This window comes from Sminthopsis crassicaudata, chromosome 1, assembly GCF_048593235.1.
Source record: "Sminthopsis crassicaudata isolate SCR6 chromosome 1, ASM4859323v1, whole genome shotgun sequence".
Classification (NCBI taxonomy): domain Eukaryota; kingdom Metazoa; phylum Chordata; class Mammalia; order Dasyuromorphia; family Dasyuridae; genus Sminthopsis; species Sminthopsis crassicaudata.
In genome coordinates this window covers 233296727-233318676 of record NC_133617.1, presented here as the reverse complement: position 1 = coordinate 233318676, position 21950 = coordinate 233296727, and the positions used below count along the sequence as shown (strand labels likewise).

Here is a 21950-nt window from a genome sequence, read left to right as displayed (position 1 = left end):
GTTCTCCAGCCTCTCTGGCTTTACCTTTTCAACACAACTGTATGATGAAGGGTTTGGATTAGACAGATGCTCTCTAAGTCTCCATCCAGCTCCATCATTCTATGATTTGCATTCATAGTGTGGATTGTTCTCAAAATTGGATGAGAAAGCCAGAGGGGAGAGTCCACATAGGGCTAAATCACCTCCTTAATATTTGAGGGCTGCTGCTGAGACCAAGCAAAGAATGAAAGGTTCCCCCTGCACCCCTGAGAAGGCCTTAGAGAGGCAGGAAAGTGGGGCACAGTGAGATGACAGAAAGAAAACTGAAAAGGAGGAAAAATAGAAAAAAAAGAAGAGAAATTAGTGTAGGGGTGGGTTAGTGCCACAATGGCAGTCTCAGGTACATCTTGGTAGCTTCCCAGAACCACGTGTAGACAGTGTAGACATCCTAGAGAGATTCCAGTGATCTTTACATCCACTTCATTCCAGATATTTTGAACTTTGAGGAAAGATACTTGGCCATCTCATAGCCATGAGAAAGTAAGGAAAGAAGAGAGGAAAAGAAAGGGAGGGAGGAAGGAAGGAAGGAGAACTTTTTGTTTTTACCTCAGGTCCAATGTTCAGATAGCAATCGATGGCTAAGATGGGGCTCCTGAAATTGTGGATGGCTTTTGGAAAGAGTTTATATGTGGCATGCTGAAGGAACTTCTCAAGAAGAAACTGGGCTGGAGCTGCTAGGAGAGTGTGTTCACTGTCTGGAGCGCAGACATACTGAAGAGGCAAGATGGGTGCTATGCTTTCCGATAACTGTAATCAGATGCAACAGAAGTATTTAAAATACATTGGATGTCCCTTCGATGCAAAGGGTAAGATCACCCCATGAGACCACCTGCCCAAATAATAAACTGTAGCATAGTCTTATTGTCCATGGCAACTCTGTGCTCTTAGGAAGGAATGGAACTTAATTTGTGCTGAATGGTAAGGGGAAAAAGGTGAAGAGAATGCTTGGGCAGTAATCTACAAGGAGGACATCAAACTTGTCGAGCCCAAGGATCGATGGAGGTATGCCCTTCTATGTTGTCTGGTCAAGTCTGATGGGTCCCACTACAGCAACACTCAGCTAACAGTGACAGTACCATAATGTGTACAAACTGTCCGACGCCATCAGATAGTGCAAATATTAACCCTCCCCTCCCATTTTACAGGTGAGACAAGGCTCAGGAGAGGTTACTTTTCCATACTGTCACAAGTACAGTAGCAAAGATTTGATCCCAGAGCTTGTGATTTGAAGAGCAGCAACCTTTTCACAAGCCAAACTGCCTCCTATCTCTCTTGTGACCAATGGCCCACATTTTCCAACTATAAGACAGATTCAAGCATTCTTCAGTAAGAGGAAATCCTAAGTCTCAGAGCTGAAAAGTACCTCAGAGGTCATTTAGTCTCACTTGGGTTCAAGCAGGAATTCACTGCATACATCATCAACCAATGGCCAGCCAGCCTTAATCTGAAGGCCACCAAAAATGGGATATTCATCACCATCTGACATATGAGCAGCTCTAATTGTTTGGAAGGTTTTTCCTTATGTCAAGTCTGCCTGTACAACTTCTATTCACCATTTCTAGTCTTACTTCTGGAGCCATTCCAAAAACATTGATTTCTCTTCCACATACTCAAAGACAATTATCATTTCTTCTAAGTTAGTGTGCACAGTGCCTGGCACATAATAGGCACTTAATAAATGTTTATTGATAGATTTATTGACTGATGTACACTTCATCAATATACCTGATAAAAATGTTGAAGAGAAGGATGGCCAAAGACAGCTTGTGATACTCATTCCACAGGCATTTCTCTCTAAGTGGTCACTGATTAATTATCACATTGCTCCTCAAACCAGTTCTGAATCCATCTATCAATACTACTATTGATACCAGCCTTTTATCTCCTCATCTTGTCCACCAATATACCATGAGGCACTGCCAAAGACCTTGCTGAAATTCAAATTGCCATGTCTATAGGGTTCTCTTAATTTGCCAGAGCCATCTCTTTGTCAAAAGCATGAGTGACAAAAGTCTGATATGTTTCTGTTGAACACATGCTGATTCACAGCAGTCATCATTTTCTATTTTAAGTGTTCACAAATCATCCCTTTAATAATTTACCCTAGAATTTTGCCATAAATCAGACAATTCACTTTTTTTTTTTGTCTTTTTGAAAACTGGAATATTTGTTAATCCCCAGTCATGTGGTACCTCTTCCTCACATTCGCCATAATTTTTGAAAATCACCAATAATGGTCCCTCAGTCAAATGCCCATGTTCCTTCAATTCCCAAGGATACATAGAGATCCAGTAATTTAAGACTATTAACCATCTCATTTACCTTTGTTTTCAGTTACCTGTTAAACCACTTTTGTTCTACATTTTACTCTGACTGAAGACTGTCCTACTTTTTAGTAAAGAACACAGAAATAAAATGGAAGTTGGATTCTCTGCCTTCTCTTTCTTTCATATTTTATCACATTACTATTCATGAAGGACAGTAATATATTACATTGAAATCTTTTACCAATGTCGTTCTAGTCTCATTATGACAGTTTCCTGAAATTCAAGGGCCCAGAATAAAAACTAAGAAGTAAGTATCAGGAGGAAGGACCTTTCATTCACAAATATTTTGTATCCTAATAAAAATCCTAATAAAATTTACCATAGACTAATACTAATCTGGAAATACCTCTGGAATACTAACTGGAAATACCTCTCAATGTCTACTTCATACTAGTAATAAGATTTTTCTCTTTTGTTGTTTCAATTTTTGAAAACATAACCATTTAGTATAAAAGATATTAAAGGGAAACTTTACTCCCAAGAAAAGAATTCTCTCTTTTAAACTTGAAAAACTTACACTGATTTTTGGCTTGACATTAAAGTCCTTTTGTCCTCCAACCTGGATATGTTTCTTCATAAGACTGAAGTTGTTAAATCGGCAAATAAGCAGGCCGCTGCTATTGGTTCTCAAGTTAAAGTCAACATCTTCACAGAAGTACCTAAAAGTTAATTATAGCAATACAGAGCTTGGATTCAGTAATTTATTCTGTCGCCAAAAAACCTCATTTAAGATTATTACAAAAAAGAGAAAGAGACCAAAAGTATTAGAAGACACAAGGATGACCTTCCTATGATCCAGATAAATCCAAACGTGATCTGTAATGGTGACCATGGATTGTTAACTGAACTAGGCATCATCTGAGAAAAAGGAAATTTCTTCAGTCAATGGAATGGAGAAATCTGTTTAAGCATACTGTTGTTGTTCAACTGGGAGGAAGGGAGGGAAAGATGAAGATGAGAGACAGAGAGAGGAAAAGAGACAGAGAGAGACAGACACAGAGAAAGAGAGAAAGACAGAGACAGAGACAGAGAGAAGGAGATAGGGAAGGAGGGAGAGAGAAAAGAATGTGATGGGGGGGGGAGAAGGAGAGACAGAGACAGAGAGATGCAGAATGTACACCAGAGTAAGAGATAAGACTTACATGAAGTAAGAGTAAACATACTTCTTTGGGTATCAGTGGTACTAAACTACTTTGTTTAGAGAGATCATTCATTGAACAGTCAATCATTCAACAAACTTAAATCATGCCTTTTATCTGGGGTGCACAAAGACCTACTTGCAGGCTAGCAAGTCAACAGTACAGTGAATACCCCAGACTTCAGGCTGGGCACTGAATCTGGGGGGGGGGGGATTCCTTACCTGTTGAGATCATATTGCACATTCTGCGTCAAGTCTATGTTGAGCAGGATGAAGTCATGCACGTGGCACCGGGAGAAGGGAGTCCTGAGGCTTTTAGAACTCAGCTTGCTGTTCCACTTCTGTATCCCCAGAGTGGCATAGTGTACAATCTTTGGGGTGGCTTCCATATGCTGCAGGACACTCTTTAAGGATACATTCTTACTGGTAATTCCTGGATCCACAGACTGGGTGCTAGATTTAAAATGAAACAAATGTGAGAGGGAGCCTGCAAGGGTATGAAAGAATGAGTAAATCTACTGTCTCCAAAAGCAGCACACCAGAGATTCTGGAGTTTTCCTCTTGGGTGAGATTGATTGAGTTTTCTCCCAAAGAGAAAGCTCCCTCATTATGTATGTCTGGTTTACATTCTCCTACATATCTAATCTGATTTTTTTTTTTTTTTTTTTTTTTTTTTATTTTTTTTGCTATTTGCTGTAATTGCTATAATTTAGATAAACAGGTTTCTTTGCTATTTGCTACATGTGTTCATTGTGGAATTAGTAAGTACTAAGCTGAGAAAAGGCTTGCATATGGTCATCTCTCCCTTTCAATGTAAGCTCTCCTTGAAAGAAGAGATTTCATTTTCTGTATCTCCAGGGATGATTTCATTCTTTTTAATGTCTAATTCTAACATTGAACTCAGGTCCCGGCACTCAGCAAGAGCTTAATAAATGTTGCTTGATTTTCCCATCTCACTATAATCACCGTGTCCGTAACAGCATCGTACCCGGACTGTTCCTGAACATTGTGAGTGTTCCACAGGACGCAGGAGTCGTCCATGATCACTATGAAAGGCCAGACACATTGGCGTTTGACTCCCAGTTCCTCCAGGCGGTTTCTTTCCAGTTCCAGGTTGTGGTAGGAGAGCTCTTTAATGAGGAACCTTGCAGCGCCTGAAAAGCAACATAAATACTGTTTGCAGAGAGCAATTCTGGCCTGAATATCCTTCACAGGATAAACCCTCAAGCCCCAAACCTATCCCCCTGATGTTCACCTAGAAATTCAGGAGTCAAGCAAGGTCTCTCGGACTCCATGTCCCCTAATACAAGACATTCTGAATAGAAGACCTATTTTTTAAAATCTACATGCCAATAGCTCAAAATAGCTGTAAACAAGGCTTTCCATAATCCAAGAAGCAACTCCCCAGTGCTGACTAGATAACTGGATTCAATACTTTGATTACTATTTCCCCAGCTCAGGCTTCATTCACTCATACATACATTCATTCATTTGAGCATTTATTCATTTATCAGAAACTGTTAAGTATCTACAATAGGCAGAATCTTGAAGAAACAAAGTCTCTGAAAAGGGTCCAGGACACTGGAATCCTGGTAATGGCAAGAGAGACTTGGGTTTGAATATTACCTTAGATATTTACTAGCTGTGTGACTACGGTCAAGTCACTGAGGCCCTGGAGCCTCAGTTTTCCTCACCTGTAAAAAGGGAAACTACCTAAATCAGTGGGTTGTTAAGAGGATTAAGTGAGATAATGAATGTGCTACTGTTAGTATTCTTCTTCTAGGAAACTCTCTAGCTTATTTGAAGGCTAAAAGTCAACTCTACCCTTGTAAGTGGGCCTCCCTAGACTGTATTTTATATTGCTTTTACCCTTGGGAATTTTCACGTTTATCCTTCTCTTTACTATCATTTAATGGATCATTTAATGGATGCAACATATTCTCCTCCATTTGTACTTTATGGCTTAAGGAAGAAGGCCTTGAATAGGAAGCTGAACTTGGTTGTAGAAGGGATCACCTAGACTATTCTAGTCATTTTCAGAGGGAAGAGAGAATACATGAGAAAGAAATAAAAGGGGGGGGGGAGAAGAGAGAGAGAGAGAGAGAGAGAGAGAGAGAGAGAGAGAGAGAGAGAGAGAGAGAGAGAGAGAGAGAGAGAGAGAGAAGCAGAGAGAGGGAGAGAGAGAGAGAGGGAGAGAGAGGGAGAGAGAGAAAGAGACACAGAGAGAGAGAGACAGAGAGAGAGAGAGAGAGAGAGAGAGAGAGAGAGAGAGAGAGAGAGAGAGAGAGAGAGAGAGAGAGAGAGAGAGAAAGAATAGGAAGAAATAGGGAAGAAAATAATCTGAAGAGGTTAGGAAAACTTTAGATTTTTAAAGTAAAACCCATCACTAAAGAAACCAAAGGAACTAGGATTAGCATGTTCTCCAAACAAAAGCAGTAGAACACCCCCCCCCCAAAAGGCTGTGTATATACATTTGCTGTTTATTTCTAGATGCAGGATAGAGAAACTTTTTTTTGCTATCAAAAACCACCAACAAAAACTCAAAGGAGAACTGATTGCAAGTAAAAAAAAAAAAGCAAGTAATTTAATTTTATTGGCTTTATAATGAGCTAATTATTTTTGAGAGTGAAATATGCAAAAGGTTCAAATCCTCAAATTTAGAATCAAGAGCAGGGAATATAAAATATTACTTAAGACATATAGTTAATCTTTGAAAATGTGTAAGAAGTCAAGGGGAAAGGAAGAGAGAAGAGAGGAGAAAAAAGATTAGAAGAGGGAGGGGAAAATTATTATAAGAACAAAGAATGCAAAAAGAGAAATATATAGATGGTGAGAACTATTATTCTAACATCATTTCAAATAAAGAGTACTCTGATGATCCCCTTGAAAGGTCAATCTGCTGATTAACCACTGTTGAGCAGCTTATCTTTAAACCCTGGAAAGCTTCATTCTGAACTGGAGAGCCACGGCCCAGTGCCCACCACAACTGGGCCATGTTCTGGATGGAAGACCTGACTGGTGATTTCCAGACATCCCCCCTCATTCCCTTAATAGCTCCCTAGAAGGAGCACAAACACCTTTATTGGTCAGTCAGATGGATGATATCAGCACCAATAATATTCTGAAGTTGCTATTCATAAAATTGTAGGTGATGCAGACAGAATTGGGCCTCCTGGATCCTTTTTAGATGGAACTGGCTCACTGGATATTTCCCAGCTCAAAACTATACCCTCATCATCTAAGATGGAATGAGAATATAGGATGAAAAGGTTCATCTAATTGTTAACTTAATGAACTATGGGATCACTCTATGACATTTCCTATCCTAAATCCTCTCCTAAAATACTTTTCAGTCTGTTTTTTATACAGTCAGATGACTTCCTCAGAAACTGGCCCTTGGAATTTAAAACCTTTTAAGAGAATATGGTGCTAAATAGAGTCAGGGGAAAAGTTAAAACAAAAATATTATTTTTCAGAGAAAATACTAGTGGTAAGTCAACTTTAGAAATGTGACAAAGACCATTTTTTTTTTTTTAAGGAGGAACTTGGTATTTCTTAACCCTAAAAAACTGCTACTTCTTGGGTCTCAGGCTGTGAGGATGAAGCAAAAGAAGTAGCATTCCTCATTTAGGGTCCTCCAAGATGCGTAACTGCTTACCGACGCCGGCGTTGTTGAACATGCCAGGAAGCACCAGCATGATGTGGTTGGGCCAGTACTTGCGGTAGAGGGGCATCTCATACTCTTTGACTACTAGGAGGTGCAGATGGCTGATGCCTTCCATTGCATGGTACAGGTTTAGCAGGCCTTGTTCGTGTCGCCCACTGGAAGGAGTGAAGATGGGGCTCTTGACCACATTCAAGTTCTGCTGAAAGAACAAAGCATTAGCTGACGCAGTTCTGCCTCCCCGGGCCCCGGGCCCTCTCCCTCCGGCCCAGCACTCGCCCACCTTGTCGGACACCAAAGGCAGCCGCATACTCTCCAGGTGTTTGCCCTGCTTGCTGAAGACGAAATGGCATTCTTTGGATTTGGGGATGATGAAGTGGAGCTGAACCTCTTCTCCCAACATGGAGGAAGAGAACGTGAATGCGTGAAGGGTGGAATCGGACATCTGCATTGAATGCAAGGGAAAAGGAATATAACCTCTCAACTTGTTGTCTAATAAACAAACAGGGTCAGCACTAAAAATAACTAATGAGAATTTGAAATCATCCCAAACCTATGTTTGTACACAAAAAGAACCATAGTGGACAAACATTTCCTTTCTTGAGAGTTGTTGTTAATTTTTGGTGCCTCTTCTCCACAGCTTTAATAGACCAGATACTGCTTAATTGAATTCTGTAACAATTTCATTCTTTCATGCAAAATACCAAATTAGCTATGAAGTAGCTTGTCTTGTTCTAAATGATCCACAAGAGGTAGGGAGAAAAATGTTTTTGTTGTCTTAAGATTACATCATAAGATTACAGAGCTGATGGAAGGAGCCTTAAAGATCAGGAAGAACTGAGTTAAATCTAGCATCAGACACTTATTTATTAGCTGTGTGACCTTGGAAAAATCACTTAACTCTATTTACCTCAGTTTCCTCATCTTTAAAATGGCCTGAATGAGAAAATGGCAGAACATGGCAGTATCTTTGCCAGGAAAACTCCAAGTGGAGTCATGAAGAATAGGACATAAGAGAACAACAAAAAGCTGTGGATTTAGTCAGGGACACATGACACACTCCAAAACAAATAAAAGTCCAATAACTTGAAAAATTTTTTTTATAAAGGGTATATTTTATTTTCTTTCAGTAACATAATCCAGGGACTGATTGTAGCTATTATCTTCACATGATTTACAAAAAATTAATGAAGCTGCCAAGACTTGACTCAATTCAAGAATAATTTGTCAAATTTATCTGTAAGATACTAGAAGATTATTTACTTAGGAATAACTACTATATTCCCAAAAAGAAAAGAATCATAAGTATATTTGTCTAAATACTGTATGTGTGACAATTCAACAAATCCCATATCACACAGAAATAACTCCAATATTTTAAACTTTTCCCCTTTTTTAAAGAAAAAAAGCACATTTTAACAAATGTCTATTTATATTAATATTTATATTAAATATATTCATATTATTATTTTTTTAAAAAGCATTTTGTGCTCAGATCAAATCTTTTAGCCCCATCATATTTTGGAAAGCTAGAAGCCACAGTGTATAGAGTATTGGACGTGGAGTCAGGAAAGTATTTAGTCACTAACCTGTCATTTAACCTCCACCTACCTCATTTTTCTCATCTGTAAAATGGAGATAGTAATATCATTTACCTCGCAGAATGGTTGTGAGTATTAAAGAAATTAACATATACATAGTTCGTAAAATGTCACATAAACATATATATGCTAACTACTATTATTATTGATGAATAAAAGTGAATCAGATTTTACCAATGCATTTATATATTTTTTTAACCAACAGTTTTAGCTTAGCTTTAGCTAACACTGAAGAACTATGAAGAAACAATGATCACCATGAACCAGGATTAATTTTTTCCTGGCGTGATAGACCTAGTCTTCGTAGCTAAACATTTTTAAGGGAGAAAAGCTATTCTGACCCATTAAGAGAATAATTTTTTTTCCAGGTAGGGTGGGAAGGCAAATGCTTTATTGATTTCCCAAACATGTGGGTGGCTTCTTCTGCTGCTGCCTTTGTTGCTCAAATATGCCATAAGAAGGTGCTATGATGATAAATGAATGCGTATCTCCCTGTCTATTTGATTCAAACTGCATGCAGCAACAAGTAATTCTATTTTCCAAGTTTTCTCATCAACTGCATTCCAAGCCGGGAATTCCATGCTGGCCTAGAGCAACTTAGCAGCCAAAAGGGAAATAAAACTTGAAGTCAACAGTCTTATTTTGCTTAATGAAGGATAAATTTTATTTTTTCTTTTTTTTCTTTTTTATAATAATAGCTTTTTATTTTTCAAAATATTAACAGTTTTCAACATTTACCCTTGTAAAATCTTGTATTCCAAATTTTTTTTCCCTCCCTCTCCACCTTTCCCCTCCCCTAGATAGCAAGCAATTTAATAAAGGTTAACATTTTCAATTTGAAGGGTAAATTTTTTAAAATACAACTTTCCTACTTACCTATACTTGTACAATTTAATTATTTAAGAATAGTCTTTCTAGTATAAAACCAAGTTGGACATGAAGGACTTCTGGAACCTCTAGGTAGAATGTAGATCTAATAATATTCCATTCTCTTCTCTAATAACTAATAAAAAATTATAGTCTAATAACTAATAAAAACATATTAAAAACAAATAAAAACATATTAAAAACAATCAAACCCAAACTTTGCCAGATTATTGACCACTAGTCAATATGTCTTTGATATAATCAGATATAAGTTTCTACCAAGAGTATGTTGGGAAAATCCTATAGAAAATTATAAACAGGAACGTGTTTCATCTTTCCTTGAGATTCTCTGTTTAGCTCAGATTGCACTCCTATGCCTTTACGTAGTAGCAGGGATAGATAATTGTTACCTGGGATGCAGGGCTGATATCCATGTACTGGTGACACTGTTCACAGTGATGGAATGTGTTGTAAGCAGCATACTTGGTCAGCATCATGGAGACAGTTTCTCGTTTCTGGGACTCCTCAAATTTGGCTTCTTTTTTTGCTTCTGTGCACAAAGAAGGGAGAAAACCCAATCCAGGATTCATTCCTGAAACTTGAGGAGAAGAACCCACTCCTGAATCCTAAGTAGCTGAAATAGAAGGAGTTCTCTCCCACTATTAGGGATTTGAGTTATAGCTTTAAAAAAATCAAAGCTTGCAGCTTATATGTGGTTGAGAAAGAGATAAAATGGGAAGAAAGGAAGGAAGGAGGGAAGGAAAATAAGCTAATGAAGGGAGTGAGAGTTCATATAATTCATATAAATATATACACACACACACAGAGACACACATAGACAGAGTTTCCACAGGCGGCTCTTTGGGATCAGGAGACTAACTCCCCAGATTTTCAGGAACCTAACCATGCAGCACTGGAAAGTATGACTCAATTTGCACTAACCTTGCTTGATTCCAGCCAACTTTTCAGTGAACACTGGACTCATCAGATTGTACTTGGGATCATGTACACTGACATCAAAAGGCATTTTGCCAAAGTTCTCAATGTCGGGCCAGGGATCCCTCTCTGACAGACTGATTTCACCGTTTTCACTGTGACCTAAAGTAGAGATCAGACAGAGTGTCAACTTCATGCAAGCCAGAAAGAAAGGAAAATCATAAAAGGCAAAGAAAGACCGAAGAGGTAAGAAAGAGTCATTTCAGAAAAATGGGGGATCTTCTGTCACAGGGGTAGGAGATATCAGAATAAGGGATTATTATCAGAATTGGGCACTGAAAAATGCAGCTTCATTATGTAGCTTTGGGATCTTTGTTTCTTGATTCAGAAATCAATGGAACCAGAGTCTAAGTTCAGGCCCATCACCATACAACTGTGATAGGCATAATACACCTGTCAATCAGCAGCTAACTGTGCAGGAACTGCCTGAACTTTCCCAGTACCCTGGCTTTTTAATACCAAACATTATGTCACCCCCAGACATTCTGAGCCTTCAGTTTAATTTTAACCAGCTTAAAACTGCACATGTGTAGAATCTTCAAATTTAGTGTCTTTTCAATTGTAAAATTCATGTGGGTCCTTAATTGTACATATGTTCGTTCCCAAATTTTTTTCTTCAGTTCAGAATGGAATGCTATAATCAAAATTCGTAGGCATGGAAAAGTAATTTATATTAACTTTTAGTGACAAAAAAAAAAGAGCAAACGTTCCAAAAAAAAAAAAAAAAAAAGAAAAAGAAAAGAAAAAGAGTGATTACGGGAATTACCCTTTTATCCCATATAGTAACATTATTTATTCATCCCTGAACATAGTTGCAGTAATATTTCAGTGTGTCTTTTCAAAAGTCCATTTGCATCTATTTTAATATGGGGGGGGGAAGTAGTAAAATTAACATTTTAAAAAAAGATGTAGATTTTTCATGGCAGCTAGGTGGCGCAGTGGATAGAGCATCAGCCCTAAAGCTGGGAGGATTTGAGTTCAAATGTGCTCTCAGACACTTAACACTTTCCAGCTATGGGACAAATCATTTAACCCCAATTGCGGTTCATAGATCAATTGTTCTAAGTCATTTTTATGGATTAAATAATTATGCCATGATACAGAAATCATCACTAAAATCCTATTTAGTCTGGTGTCACATTCTGCCAAGGAAGTGATCTTAGGTTCTCAAAGGTTATTCCTGGAAGACAAAAGTTTAGTGAGATCAGACCATCACGTGACATAAGTCAGTGATGGACTGTATGATCTGTTTAAGGACTAGCCTAGCTGGGTGGTTTAGTGGGTAGAATGTTAGGCCTGGAGTCAGGAAGACCCATCATCATGAGTTCAAATCTGGCCTCAGATGCTAGCTGCATTAAGCCACTTAATGCAGTCTGCCGCAGTTTCCTTATCTGTAAGACAAATTAGAGAAGGAAATCGCACACCAATCATTGCTAAAAAACCCAAATGAAGTCATGAAAAGCAAGACACTGAAAAATGACTAAAGACATACACAAAACACATTAGTTAATCACTGGAAGGCTATCCATCATGATTTTTTCTTTGCTAGAGCAATTCATGAAATCCACAAAGATATAAAGTGAAGGAGAAAGGGACTATGCATTTTTAATATAGTACTTATGCTGTGCCAGACACTAAATACACCTTATAAGTATTATCTGGACCGATCCTCTCAATAACACTGGGAGGTAGGTACTATGATCATCTCTCTAGTATAGTTGGAAAAACTGAGGCAGGCAGCAGTAAAGTGACTTGCCTCAAGATCTCACAGCTAATGAATGTTGGATTCAAACTCAAGTGATTCTGCCTCTGGGCCCAGTTCTCTGGCCACCTCTGTAGCTCTAGTCCCTGTGATCTATACAAGTAGAGGGAATACTCAGTGGTAAAATCATGGATTCCACAGAACTTTGCCCACAATAACACTTAATAAAGGTTGAGTGGAATGGCATGGAATCTTCTGAAGTAAGTAAATACGATGGCTAAGGTTTCTTCAGGGGCTTTGGGGATGTTTTATGACTAAAGAGATGCCTGGGATTAAGAGCATTTCAGGCCCTTATACTCTGGAAATAAATTTAATTCTAGCCCTAGGGCAGAGGCTTGAAGGATTAGTTTGTGTTTGGAATAGCCCTTAGAGGTCTGGTCCAGCCCCATTTAGGATGCCAGGGACATAGTTTGCAGAGTTCAGCTAGAGGTTTCAGTTCACTTTATCTTTTATATATTTGGAAAAAAGGAAAGTATTATAAGGGTAATGCATCATTAATGTCTCAGGGCAATCAGAAAGTAACCTAACTAATCTCTGGTGGCTCATTTAATTCAGGCCTACCTTGGAGTGAACTCTCTCTCTCTGGAAAAATTTTAAGAAATGACCCTAAGGCAGCCTAGAACTTAAAGGTCTAATCTATATCGAAGCAGAATTCATAGATCTTTCCTTTTGTGGACTGAGAGGGTGGAGGGAAGAGAGAGCTGGTAAATGTTTAATAAATGCTTTTTTTGTAAAATTAATTTTTAAAAAGTATGCATAATACTTTAAAGTTTAATCTCTATTTAAAAAAAATTCTCAATATTATCCCCAAAGGGCTATCCATATGTGAATACCCTTTGATCCAGCAGTGTCTACTGGGCTTCTATCCCAAAGAGATTTTAAAGGTGGGAAAGGGATCCACATGAACAAAAATGCTTGTAGCAGCTCTTTCTGTAGTGGCAAGAAACTGGAAACTGAGTGGATGCCCATCAATTGGAAAAGGGCTGAATAAATTATGGTATATGAATGTTATGAAATATTATTGGTGTGTGAGAAATGATCAGCAGGATGATTTCAGAGAGGCCTGGAGAGGCTTCTGTGAACTGATACTAAGTGAAATGACAAGAATCAAGAGAACAATGTACACGGCAACAAGATAATGTGATGATCAACTCTGATGGACAATGTGATTATTCAGACCAGTTCCAATAGACTTATGATGGAGAGAGCCACCTGCATCCAGAAAAAAGGATTATGGGAACTGAAGGTGGATCACAACATAGTATTTTCAATTGTTTACTTGCTTTTTTTTTTCCTTTTTTTTTTTTTTTTCTTTTTGACCTGATTTTTCTTGTGTAGTGTGATAAATGAGGAAATATGTTTAGAAGACATATTTAATCTAGGATTAGGTTAAATTTAACCTACTTGATTACTTGCTGTCTAAAGGAGAGAGAAAAATTTGGAACATAAGGTTTTGTAAGATTTTGAAAACTATCTTTGTATGTATCTTGAAAATAAAAATTATTTAAAAATTTTAAAAAATTTCTCCATCACTTTTTCTAAGTCTAGACAACAAGACAATAAATCAAACCCGGATTTGTAGCATTTACCAATTTCTTTGGTACAAATGCTCAGAAAGAAAATTTTAACAATTGGTTCTCCTAAGCTAATACTAGTTGGCTCTAGCATGCTCCTGATGCTCTTGCATCTGATCTGTTTGTAGATGGGGTTTGCCAGATAGAGTTCTTTCTTAAGGATCATGCCTTAAACCCAAATCACTCTGGCTTTCATCAAGTGGTCAACAATAGGTCTCTGGCCAAGTCCCACTTGGTAAGTTTGGGCTCTGATTGGCTCAGAGTAAATGTAAAAATAATTGTTTCGGTTTTGGCCAGAAACTTTGAGTATCTTCTCTATATAACTATACCTATATATTTTTGAGTAGGTAATAGAGGTCATTTTCTGCCTCATTTCTCACCTAGTTTTAATGATTAATTGGAAATTATCTGCCAATCTGAAATCTGTTAAAGATTTTAGCTTAAAAAGGCTCAGTCATTCCAATCTATATCTGGCCACTGGGCCCAAATGGCTCTGGAGGAGAAATGGAGGCAGGTGACTTTGCCCAGTCCTCCCTAACTTAAATCCAATTCACTTGTATGTCGAGGCATCACCTCCCTAAGGTCTTGGTCCTCTTTGACAAAAAAGGACAAATAACAACAGGTATTAAGCAAGTCAGGATATCATTTCCTCCCTTGCATCCATCTCATTGTTAGACTTGAGACCAAGGAGCAAGATGATTACATTCTGAAGAGTGAAAAGAAAGAGACCAAACTGAAAAAGAAATATGGGGAGATAAGGCCTTAACTTACTGAACTTTCTCCTTCTCACCCAAACAAGAAAGCCTCTCCTTGCCTACTTTACAGGGTTGAAAGCAAAGACTTTATAAACTTTAAAGTGCTAAATAAACTTGAGCTATTAACAGTAACTAGAGTCATTTGACTACTGTTCTCACCAAACCCTGTTCCCTATATCTTACTAGAAATAAGGAAATGATTTTAAATTCTAATTTCTTTAGCTGTTTAATTGTCTTTTTAATAAAAATAGGAACACAGCCCAAAAAAAGACAGAGGCTGACTTAAGAATACATTCTGGCTCCTTAGGAAACACAGTATGAGAATATGTACATTTAAATTTCATCCTATCCCACTAGCCTTAATTCTTTGATCTACTCATTACCCTCTGCCTTGATGATATAATCTAAAAGGCCTTTCTATTTTCCCTGCAGACAAAACCTTCTATATTTTTCTACATTCTCCTATTTTTAGAATATAAAATTCTTTCAAAAGCAGGGCCCAGCTCACTTTTCTCTTTCTTTGGTGTTCAACACAGTCCTTGGCACATAGTAAGTGGTGAACAAATGCTTTTCCATTCATTTCCATTTATTCACTCAACAAATAAATTACTAGGCATCTATTAATTCACTCAACATGATGTCTGTGAGGGTAAAAAAGAAGGCTTCATTCAAAAGGCTTTTACAAATGAAATTCCAGAAGATGTCAGAAACATGGGACAATTTAATTTTCTCTGTAATCTATACTCTCCCTTCTTTCCCTCCTACATTTTACTTCACAAAAAGGCCTTTGAGAATGCTTGTGCTATACTTACTGATGTTAATCTCTTCCTCATCATACACATCGACCTCAAGTAACCTGATGAGCATGCGGAAGAGAATCCTGAGGAACTGCAGATAGGAGCCAGTTTTTCCCACCTGATGAAATCATTTTGAAACAGAAGAAGGAAAACAGAATGGGAAGAGGGAAAAAAAACCCAAACATTTCATTAATAATAAACTAACATAACCTTGGTTAAAAAAAAAAAGCATCAGTTATTTCTAACTCAGAAGGGATTATAATAAGGATATTATTTCTTTTCTTTTTCTAAATACATAAAACACAACCTTTATATTATAAAGAACAAAATCATATAAAGTAAATATGCAATTCAACCAAATATTTTCATAATCATTTTCATCATTTACCTATAGGTAAAATTGATGGGTTTTAGAATTATAGAATTTAGACTTGGAGGACATACTAGAGATCATCTAGGACAAACTTCATTAGGTAGCAATGTGGTGTTGTGGAAGACCTGAGTTCAAATACAATCTCAGATACCTATCAGCTGTGTGACCCCAGGCAACTGCTGCTGTTTGCTTCAGTTTCCTCATGTGTAAAATGAGTATAATTACAGCACCTATCTTTCATTTTATCCTTAATGTGAATTAACATGTGTAAAGTGCTTTGCAAGTATAAAAATGCTTATTATTAACTATTTTATCATATTATTATACCTTTCACTTTATCCTTGATGTGAGATAACATGTATAAAGTGCTTTGCAAATATTAAAATTCTTATTATTAACTATTTGATCACATGTATTATGTTCTGATGCTTTGGATTATTTCTTAAAGAGGTTTTCATATTTTTTATAGTCCTCATACTGTAAATTTTAATTGTATTATAATTTTCCATAATAATATAATTTATTTAATTTTCCTATTGGAAATTTTTTGGGGGGGTTATACATAGATTACTTCTGGTTTGATGGGTGGGGTTTGCAATAGGAAATGATAGAGATTTTTCAGTAGAGAGCTGTTTTTCTTTTATAATATTTCTGGCTTATTTCCAACACTATAATTACGGGGTGACCTTTATTGTTTAGGCCATCCCTTATGCCATTCCTAGATGTTCCTATCCCATAATGCCCAGGTCTCCAGCATCCCTGCCCACTTCTCCCAGCTAAAGGGACACTCACCTGGGGGGGCCCTGTGAGCAGCAGCCTGCGGGGATGGAAGCTCCGGGAGCCAGCGGCATCCCCCTGGTTGCTGTAATCAGCATGATGCTGTCGTGCAGCTGTCCACTGGCGGTAGTAGAGAGACTGCTCCTCACTGGTCATGTCCTTGTGCAGAAAGGGTCTCAGAGAGCTCACCCACGACACGTCAGCGTGTGGAAGGAGCGAGGAGGAGGAGGGCGTCTGCCCACTCTTCTGAGAGCCCAGGAGGCTATAGGCGGCTTTAGACAGTATCACAATGCGCGGAAGGGACATGTGCAAAGACCGGCAGTCTTTATTGGGCTGTCCTGGCCACTGGAAGGTCCGGGACGTGGAGGAGGAAGAGGAAGGCTTGGAGCTGGTGCTGCTTGCCATTTGATGGCCCAGGGAGTCACACTCTTGCTTCAGGGGTTCCCCCGTGGCTGGTTCTGGAGAAACGCCTTCCTCAAGCCTAGAGCTGTTAGCTGCATTGTGGAAGCTGTGGGTTGAGGACTGCTTCTGGGCTGCACAAGAGGAGCTCACTCCATTCTCTGCTATGGAACCTGGAAGAGAAAGAACAGAGACGGTCCCACAAGTGCCCTTCAAGGATGCTTGGTACAGGAACGCTGCCCAACCTTGCAGAGTCTGGGGGAGGCAATGCCAGGTGCCTGATGGGAAGGAATTAAAACTACTCCTTCAATGATTCAGACCGTTTCAATATGATGGAGAGAGCCATCTACACCCAGAGAGAGACTGTGGGAACTGAGTGTGGATCACAACATAGCATTTTCTTTCTTTTGTTATTTGTTTGCATTTTTTTCTCATTTTTTTTCCTTTTTGATTTGATTTTTCTTGTGTAGCATAATTGTATAAATATGTATGCATATATTGAATTCAACATATATTTTTACAATGTTTAACATATATTGGATTACTTGCAATCTACTAGATTTTGCAAGGTTATGTTGAAAATTTTATTCATGCATATGTTTTGAAAATAAAAAAACTTTAAAATAAAAATAAATTTTAAAAATAAATAAAAGAGGGAAATTACTTAAAAAAAAACAAACCTACTTGCTCAAAATCCCTGTATCTCTTGATGAACTACGCTGAGCCTGGATGTGTAATACTAAGGGGTGTGTGTGTGTGTGTGTGTGTGTGTGTGTGTGTGTGTATATATATATATATATATATATATATATGTAATTTTTTTTTCTGAGTTAATTGGGATTAAATGACTTGCCCAAAGTTACACAGCTAGGAAGTGTTAAGTGTCTGAGGCCACATTTGAACTCAGGTCCTCCTGACTTCAGGGCTGGTGCTCTATCCACTGCACCACGTAGCTGCTCCTATTTCTTGATACTCGTAAGGATTAGGGGAAATTGTGAAAATGGATGAGAATTATTCTGGGTGGTTGACAGCTTTTCATTGAAATGCTTTATTGTCATATTACTAATTATCATTTTCCAGAACTCTGTGACTGAGGTCACTGAAAGGTATTGTAAAAGCAAAATCAAATTTTACCTGCTCTGTAGTCCCAGCTAGCTCATCCTAATTCTTTATACCCTTTGCCTCTTTGCCTGGAGAATCCCTCCTAATGAAAGAGATAAGAAAAATGAACCAAAATCACTGACCTGATGTTCCAGTGACTACACTGCTATTGCTCTGGGGTCTCTCCAAATCAATCAGCAGCTCATCAGAGTCATTTTCACTGCTGCTCGTTCTCTCATGCTCCTTCTCACTAAGATCCAGGGCAACAATGGGCCCTCGGATGACTTCTTTGGAAACATAGCAACATGCCAAGCCCACCTCCTGTTCTAAGGCTGTTCGAGTTAAATAGCTCGAGTCGATTAACCGGAGATCACAGTACTTCAAGGATCTGTTTAAAAAAAAAAAAAAAAAGTTCACTTTCTGAACTTTGAATTTTAAATGGAAACAGCTGTGTACAAACATTTGTTTATTTGCAAGAGATATTCCAAATGTCTATAGGATATGGTATGGGAAATGTACCATTTCCACCTCCATCCCTTCTTTATCACTGACAACAACACTTCCCACCTCCACAAAAGAGTACATGGGGAGCAGGGTTGCTTAGGGAGACTACTCATTTAGACATGGTTACTGCTCCAGCAATGTGGTTCTCTGGGACTTGTTTTGACCCAGGGAGGTAAGAATCCTTCGTATTGCTGTCTACACTTTTAGATTTCCTCCTCTGAAACTGACAAATGAGTGGGGATGTAGGGGGAATGCTCTCTGCCTCTGTCTCTGTATGTTTGTCTGTCTGTCACTCTCTAGATTATAAACTCAGCACTGGACAGCATTCTCATGGATTTTCCGTAAAGGTCCAGGTGCATGCAAATGTAAAAAATGTAGCCTCTCCTCCAATAATTGCGATAGGGGATGGATCTGTGATTCTTCTGAAATAGGAAATTTCCAGATCAGTTGAGGAAATTCCTCTGTCAACACAAGTTAATTACTTCCCTGATATTTTAAAGGTCCAACAACTTGCTAGCATGGGTCAGATCAGTACAAGTCAAAGATGGGAGTACCTGAGCACAAATTTTCCTGGCTTCAAAGCTCTCTCTCTATCCATTATGTTACATTATTCCTTTCCTGAACTTCCCTCAGGTGATAAACATTTTACTAAATGATCCATGAAAGGTTAATTTGACTAATTTTCTAATCCTCACACTGTGAGACTTTGCTCACAAATTTACTAAGATCTTTATTCAAGAAGGAATATTTACCATTGTACACAGTAACAATAAAACTGTGTGATGATCAACTATGATAGACTTGGATCTTCTCAGCAATTCAGTGATCCAAGGCAATTCCAATAAATTTTGGATGGAAAATGCCATCCAAATTCAGAGAGCGAATTATGGAGACTGAATGCAGATTGAAACATACTATTTTCACCTTTCTTCTTCCTGTTTTTCTCATGTTTTTCCTTATGTTCTGGTTTTTGTCTCCCAACATGACTTATATGGAAATAGATAAAAAAATGAATGTATTATACTGGATTACTTGCCATCTGGGGGAGGAGGTGGAGGAATGGGGAGGAAATTGGAACACAAGGTTTTGCAAGGGTCAATGTTGAAAAATTGTCCATACATATGTTTTGAAAATAAAAGGCTTTGATAAAAAAATAAAAATCAATGTACATGTATAAATATAAAAAGAAGGAAGGAGAAAAAGGAGGAGAAGGAAAAGGAGGAGGAAAAGAAGAAGAAAAAGAAAAAAGAAGAAGAAAGAAGATGACACATTTTTTTGTGTTACATATTTGAATCAACAGGAATAGAACTAACAGGTCAATAGGATATATTATTTCAGCCACCCAGAGTACAGGATACTTTTTCACCCACAGTAGGCAATATTTTCTTGTGCAGCTTCCTTCCCTATCTGGTTGCCTTTTCTAAGCCTGTGGATTTCTCTAACACTAGAGTATCTTTTATTTTTAAGGTAGCATACTCTGGATATTACAGATGGAAGAAAACCAGTGTTTCTCATCCTCCTTTACCAAGCTGTGCTCTAAGCACAGAGAAAGAATAGAATAGGTGGCCATTATTAACTTTTCTTGGCCTTAATCTTTCACTCTAAATAATGACTGGTACAGGGTGAGAAGTGGTTGTTTAAACAATACCTGGGAAAGGTTTCTCCAAGAGGGTCTTTTCCAGTTAATATTACAATACAGGGTAGACCTTCTAAATCTTGATAGGTCCGAGGAACCCATTCTTCTTGTTCATTTCCTCTCCAACTCTGCAAAAAAAATTCATTTGATAAAATTAAGCCTCTGTTATTTTCAGTTAAATCCATCTTCACAAATCTAGGGAACTAAATTCTAGACAATATTACAATCCCAAAGGAATCCTGATTTAGTTGATGAATATGAGGGATTGAGGGTTTTTAATTTAGGGTCCATGAACTTTAAAAATATATATAATTTTGATAACTATCCAAATGGAACTGATTTTATTTATAATCTTATGTATTTTATTTTAAGCATTTAAAACCATTATTTTGAGGAGCTCTTTTATAGAGTTGTAATACAGGGAGGCATTATTCCACAAAAGAATATAGATCAATTCAGTCTAAGGCAGAACGTGACATAGTTTTCATTCCAATTTTTAACACTGGATTACTATTAACAGGAAAGAGAATAGCTAATTTGAGCATCAGACAAGATCATGTATTTGAAACACCATGTAAATTTTAAACAATAAAACAATTTTAGCTATTATAATTTTATAGTGAGATAAAATATGACAAAATATGGAGCGTTATACATTTTTGGTCATCTGATCTAAGAATGAAAATGACCAAAGACACTCTCTTCACAAATAAACACCCTGAAATTTTTGTCTGAAAAAGTTTTCCTTGCTTTCTAAATTTCATCAGAAAGAAAAAATAAAACAGCTTTAGAAAAAAAGATGCTTTTGGAAAATATTTTTCTCCACATATTTGCTACATGAAAGAGAACTCAATATTCCTTCATTTGACTGATGCACATTTGCTGAATCACCTTGGTGAGAAGATTCTTTGAAAGAGGAATGATGCTGTTTATTTCTTTTTTTTTTTTCTTTTTAAGCACTTCAGGGTTTATTTTGATGCTGATTGCTCATTACTTTCTTATTATCTATAGGATTTAAAGATACTATTCTGGGAACCTCATCAGTTTACTGTACTTCCAAGTATGTTAGAATCATGTCAGGATGGTGGGAGAACAGTAGCTACACTGAACAGCTACAAGGAATTTTGTCTTCAAAACTTGATAAAAAATAACAAATGTCATTTATAATCTTGGCTAGTAGCACAGAAAAGTATTTTTTCATTTACAATGTTACTTGGCCCAGATATCTTTCCCAACTGATTATGGATTTAGGATGAGATTGCCCTCCAAAAGAGTTTTAAACATTAAAACATTATCACTTTTATAAATGTCAGAACAGTGTGGCTAAATGTATAGTCCAGGAAATGGCCTTGAAGCTCAATGTCAAGGAAGCCTATTTTTTTAAATGGCTTCATCTGCTCTTCTAGAGAAATCTCTCTCTATTTGTCTATCTGCCCTTTTCTCCATTTCTTTTGAAATTTAGGCAAGTATACTGAATACAATGTAAAATAGGGCAGTTAAATTGAGGCATGTAACAGAAATAGATAGGACAATTAGATGGACCTACTTCCACTCTTAAAAGGAAAGGGAAATGGTAAAGAAATAAATTGGTAAATGTTGGACTATTTGACAGAGCTGCTACAGTTTTGCCTATGGTATAT

At 37.5% G+C, this 21950-nt stretch overlaps 1 protein-coding gene across 7 annotated transcripts in view; it reads right to left on the bottom strand.

Moving 5' to 3' along the window:
• GREB1L (GREB1 like retinoic acid receptor coactivator) overlaps nucleotides 1-21950 on the bottom strand; it is a 286115-nt gene that overhangs the window by 7437 nt on the left and 256728 nt on the right. For all 7 annotated transcript variants that reach the window (XM_074276314.1, XM_074276303.1, XM_074276331.1 and 4 more), the window contains 12 exons: nucleotides 20323-20438; nucleotides 18314-18558; nucleotides 16686-17242; nucleotides 15536-15638; nucleotides 10579-10734; nucleotides 10047-10186; nucleotides 7452-7613; nucleotides 7163-7367; nucleotides 4493-4658; nucleotides 3727-3957; nucleotides 2884-3025; nucleotides 586-786 (listed from right to left, as the gene is read on the bottom strand). In XM_074276314.1, coding sequence (XP_074132415.1) covers nucleotides 586-786; nucleotides 2884-3025; nucleotides 3727-3957; nucleotides 4493-4658; nucleotides 7163-7367; nucleotides 7452-7613; nucleotides 10047-10186; nucleotides 10579-10734; nucleotides 15536-15638; nucleotides 16686-17242; nucleotides 18314-18558; nucleotides 20323-20438 — 2424 coding nt within the window. The remainder of the gene's footprint in view (nucleotides 1-585; nucleotides 787-2883; nucleotides 3026-3726; nucleotides 3958-4492; nucleotides 4659-7162; nucleotides 7368-7451; nucleotides 7614-10046; nucleotides 10187-10578; nucleotides 10735-15535; nucleotides 15639-16685; nucleotides 17243-18313; nucleotides 18559-20322; nucleotides 20439-21950) is intronic.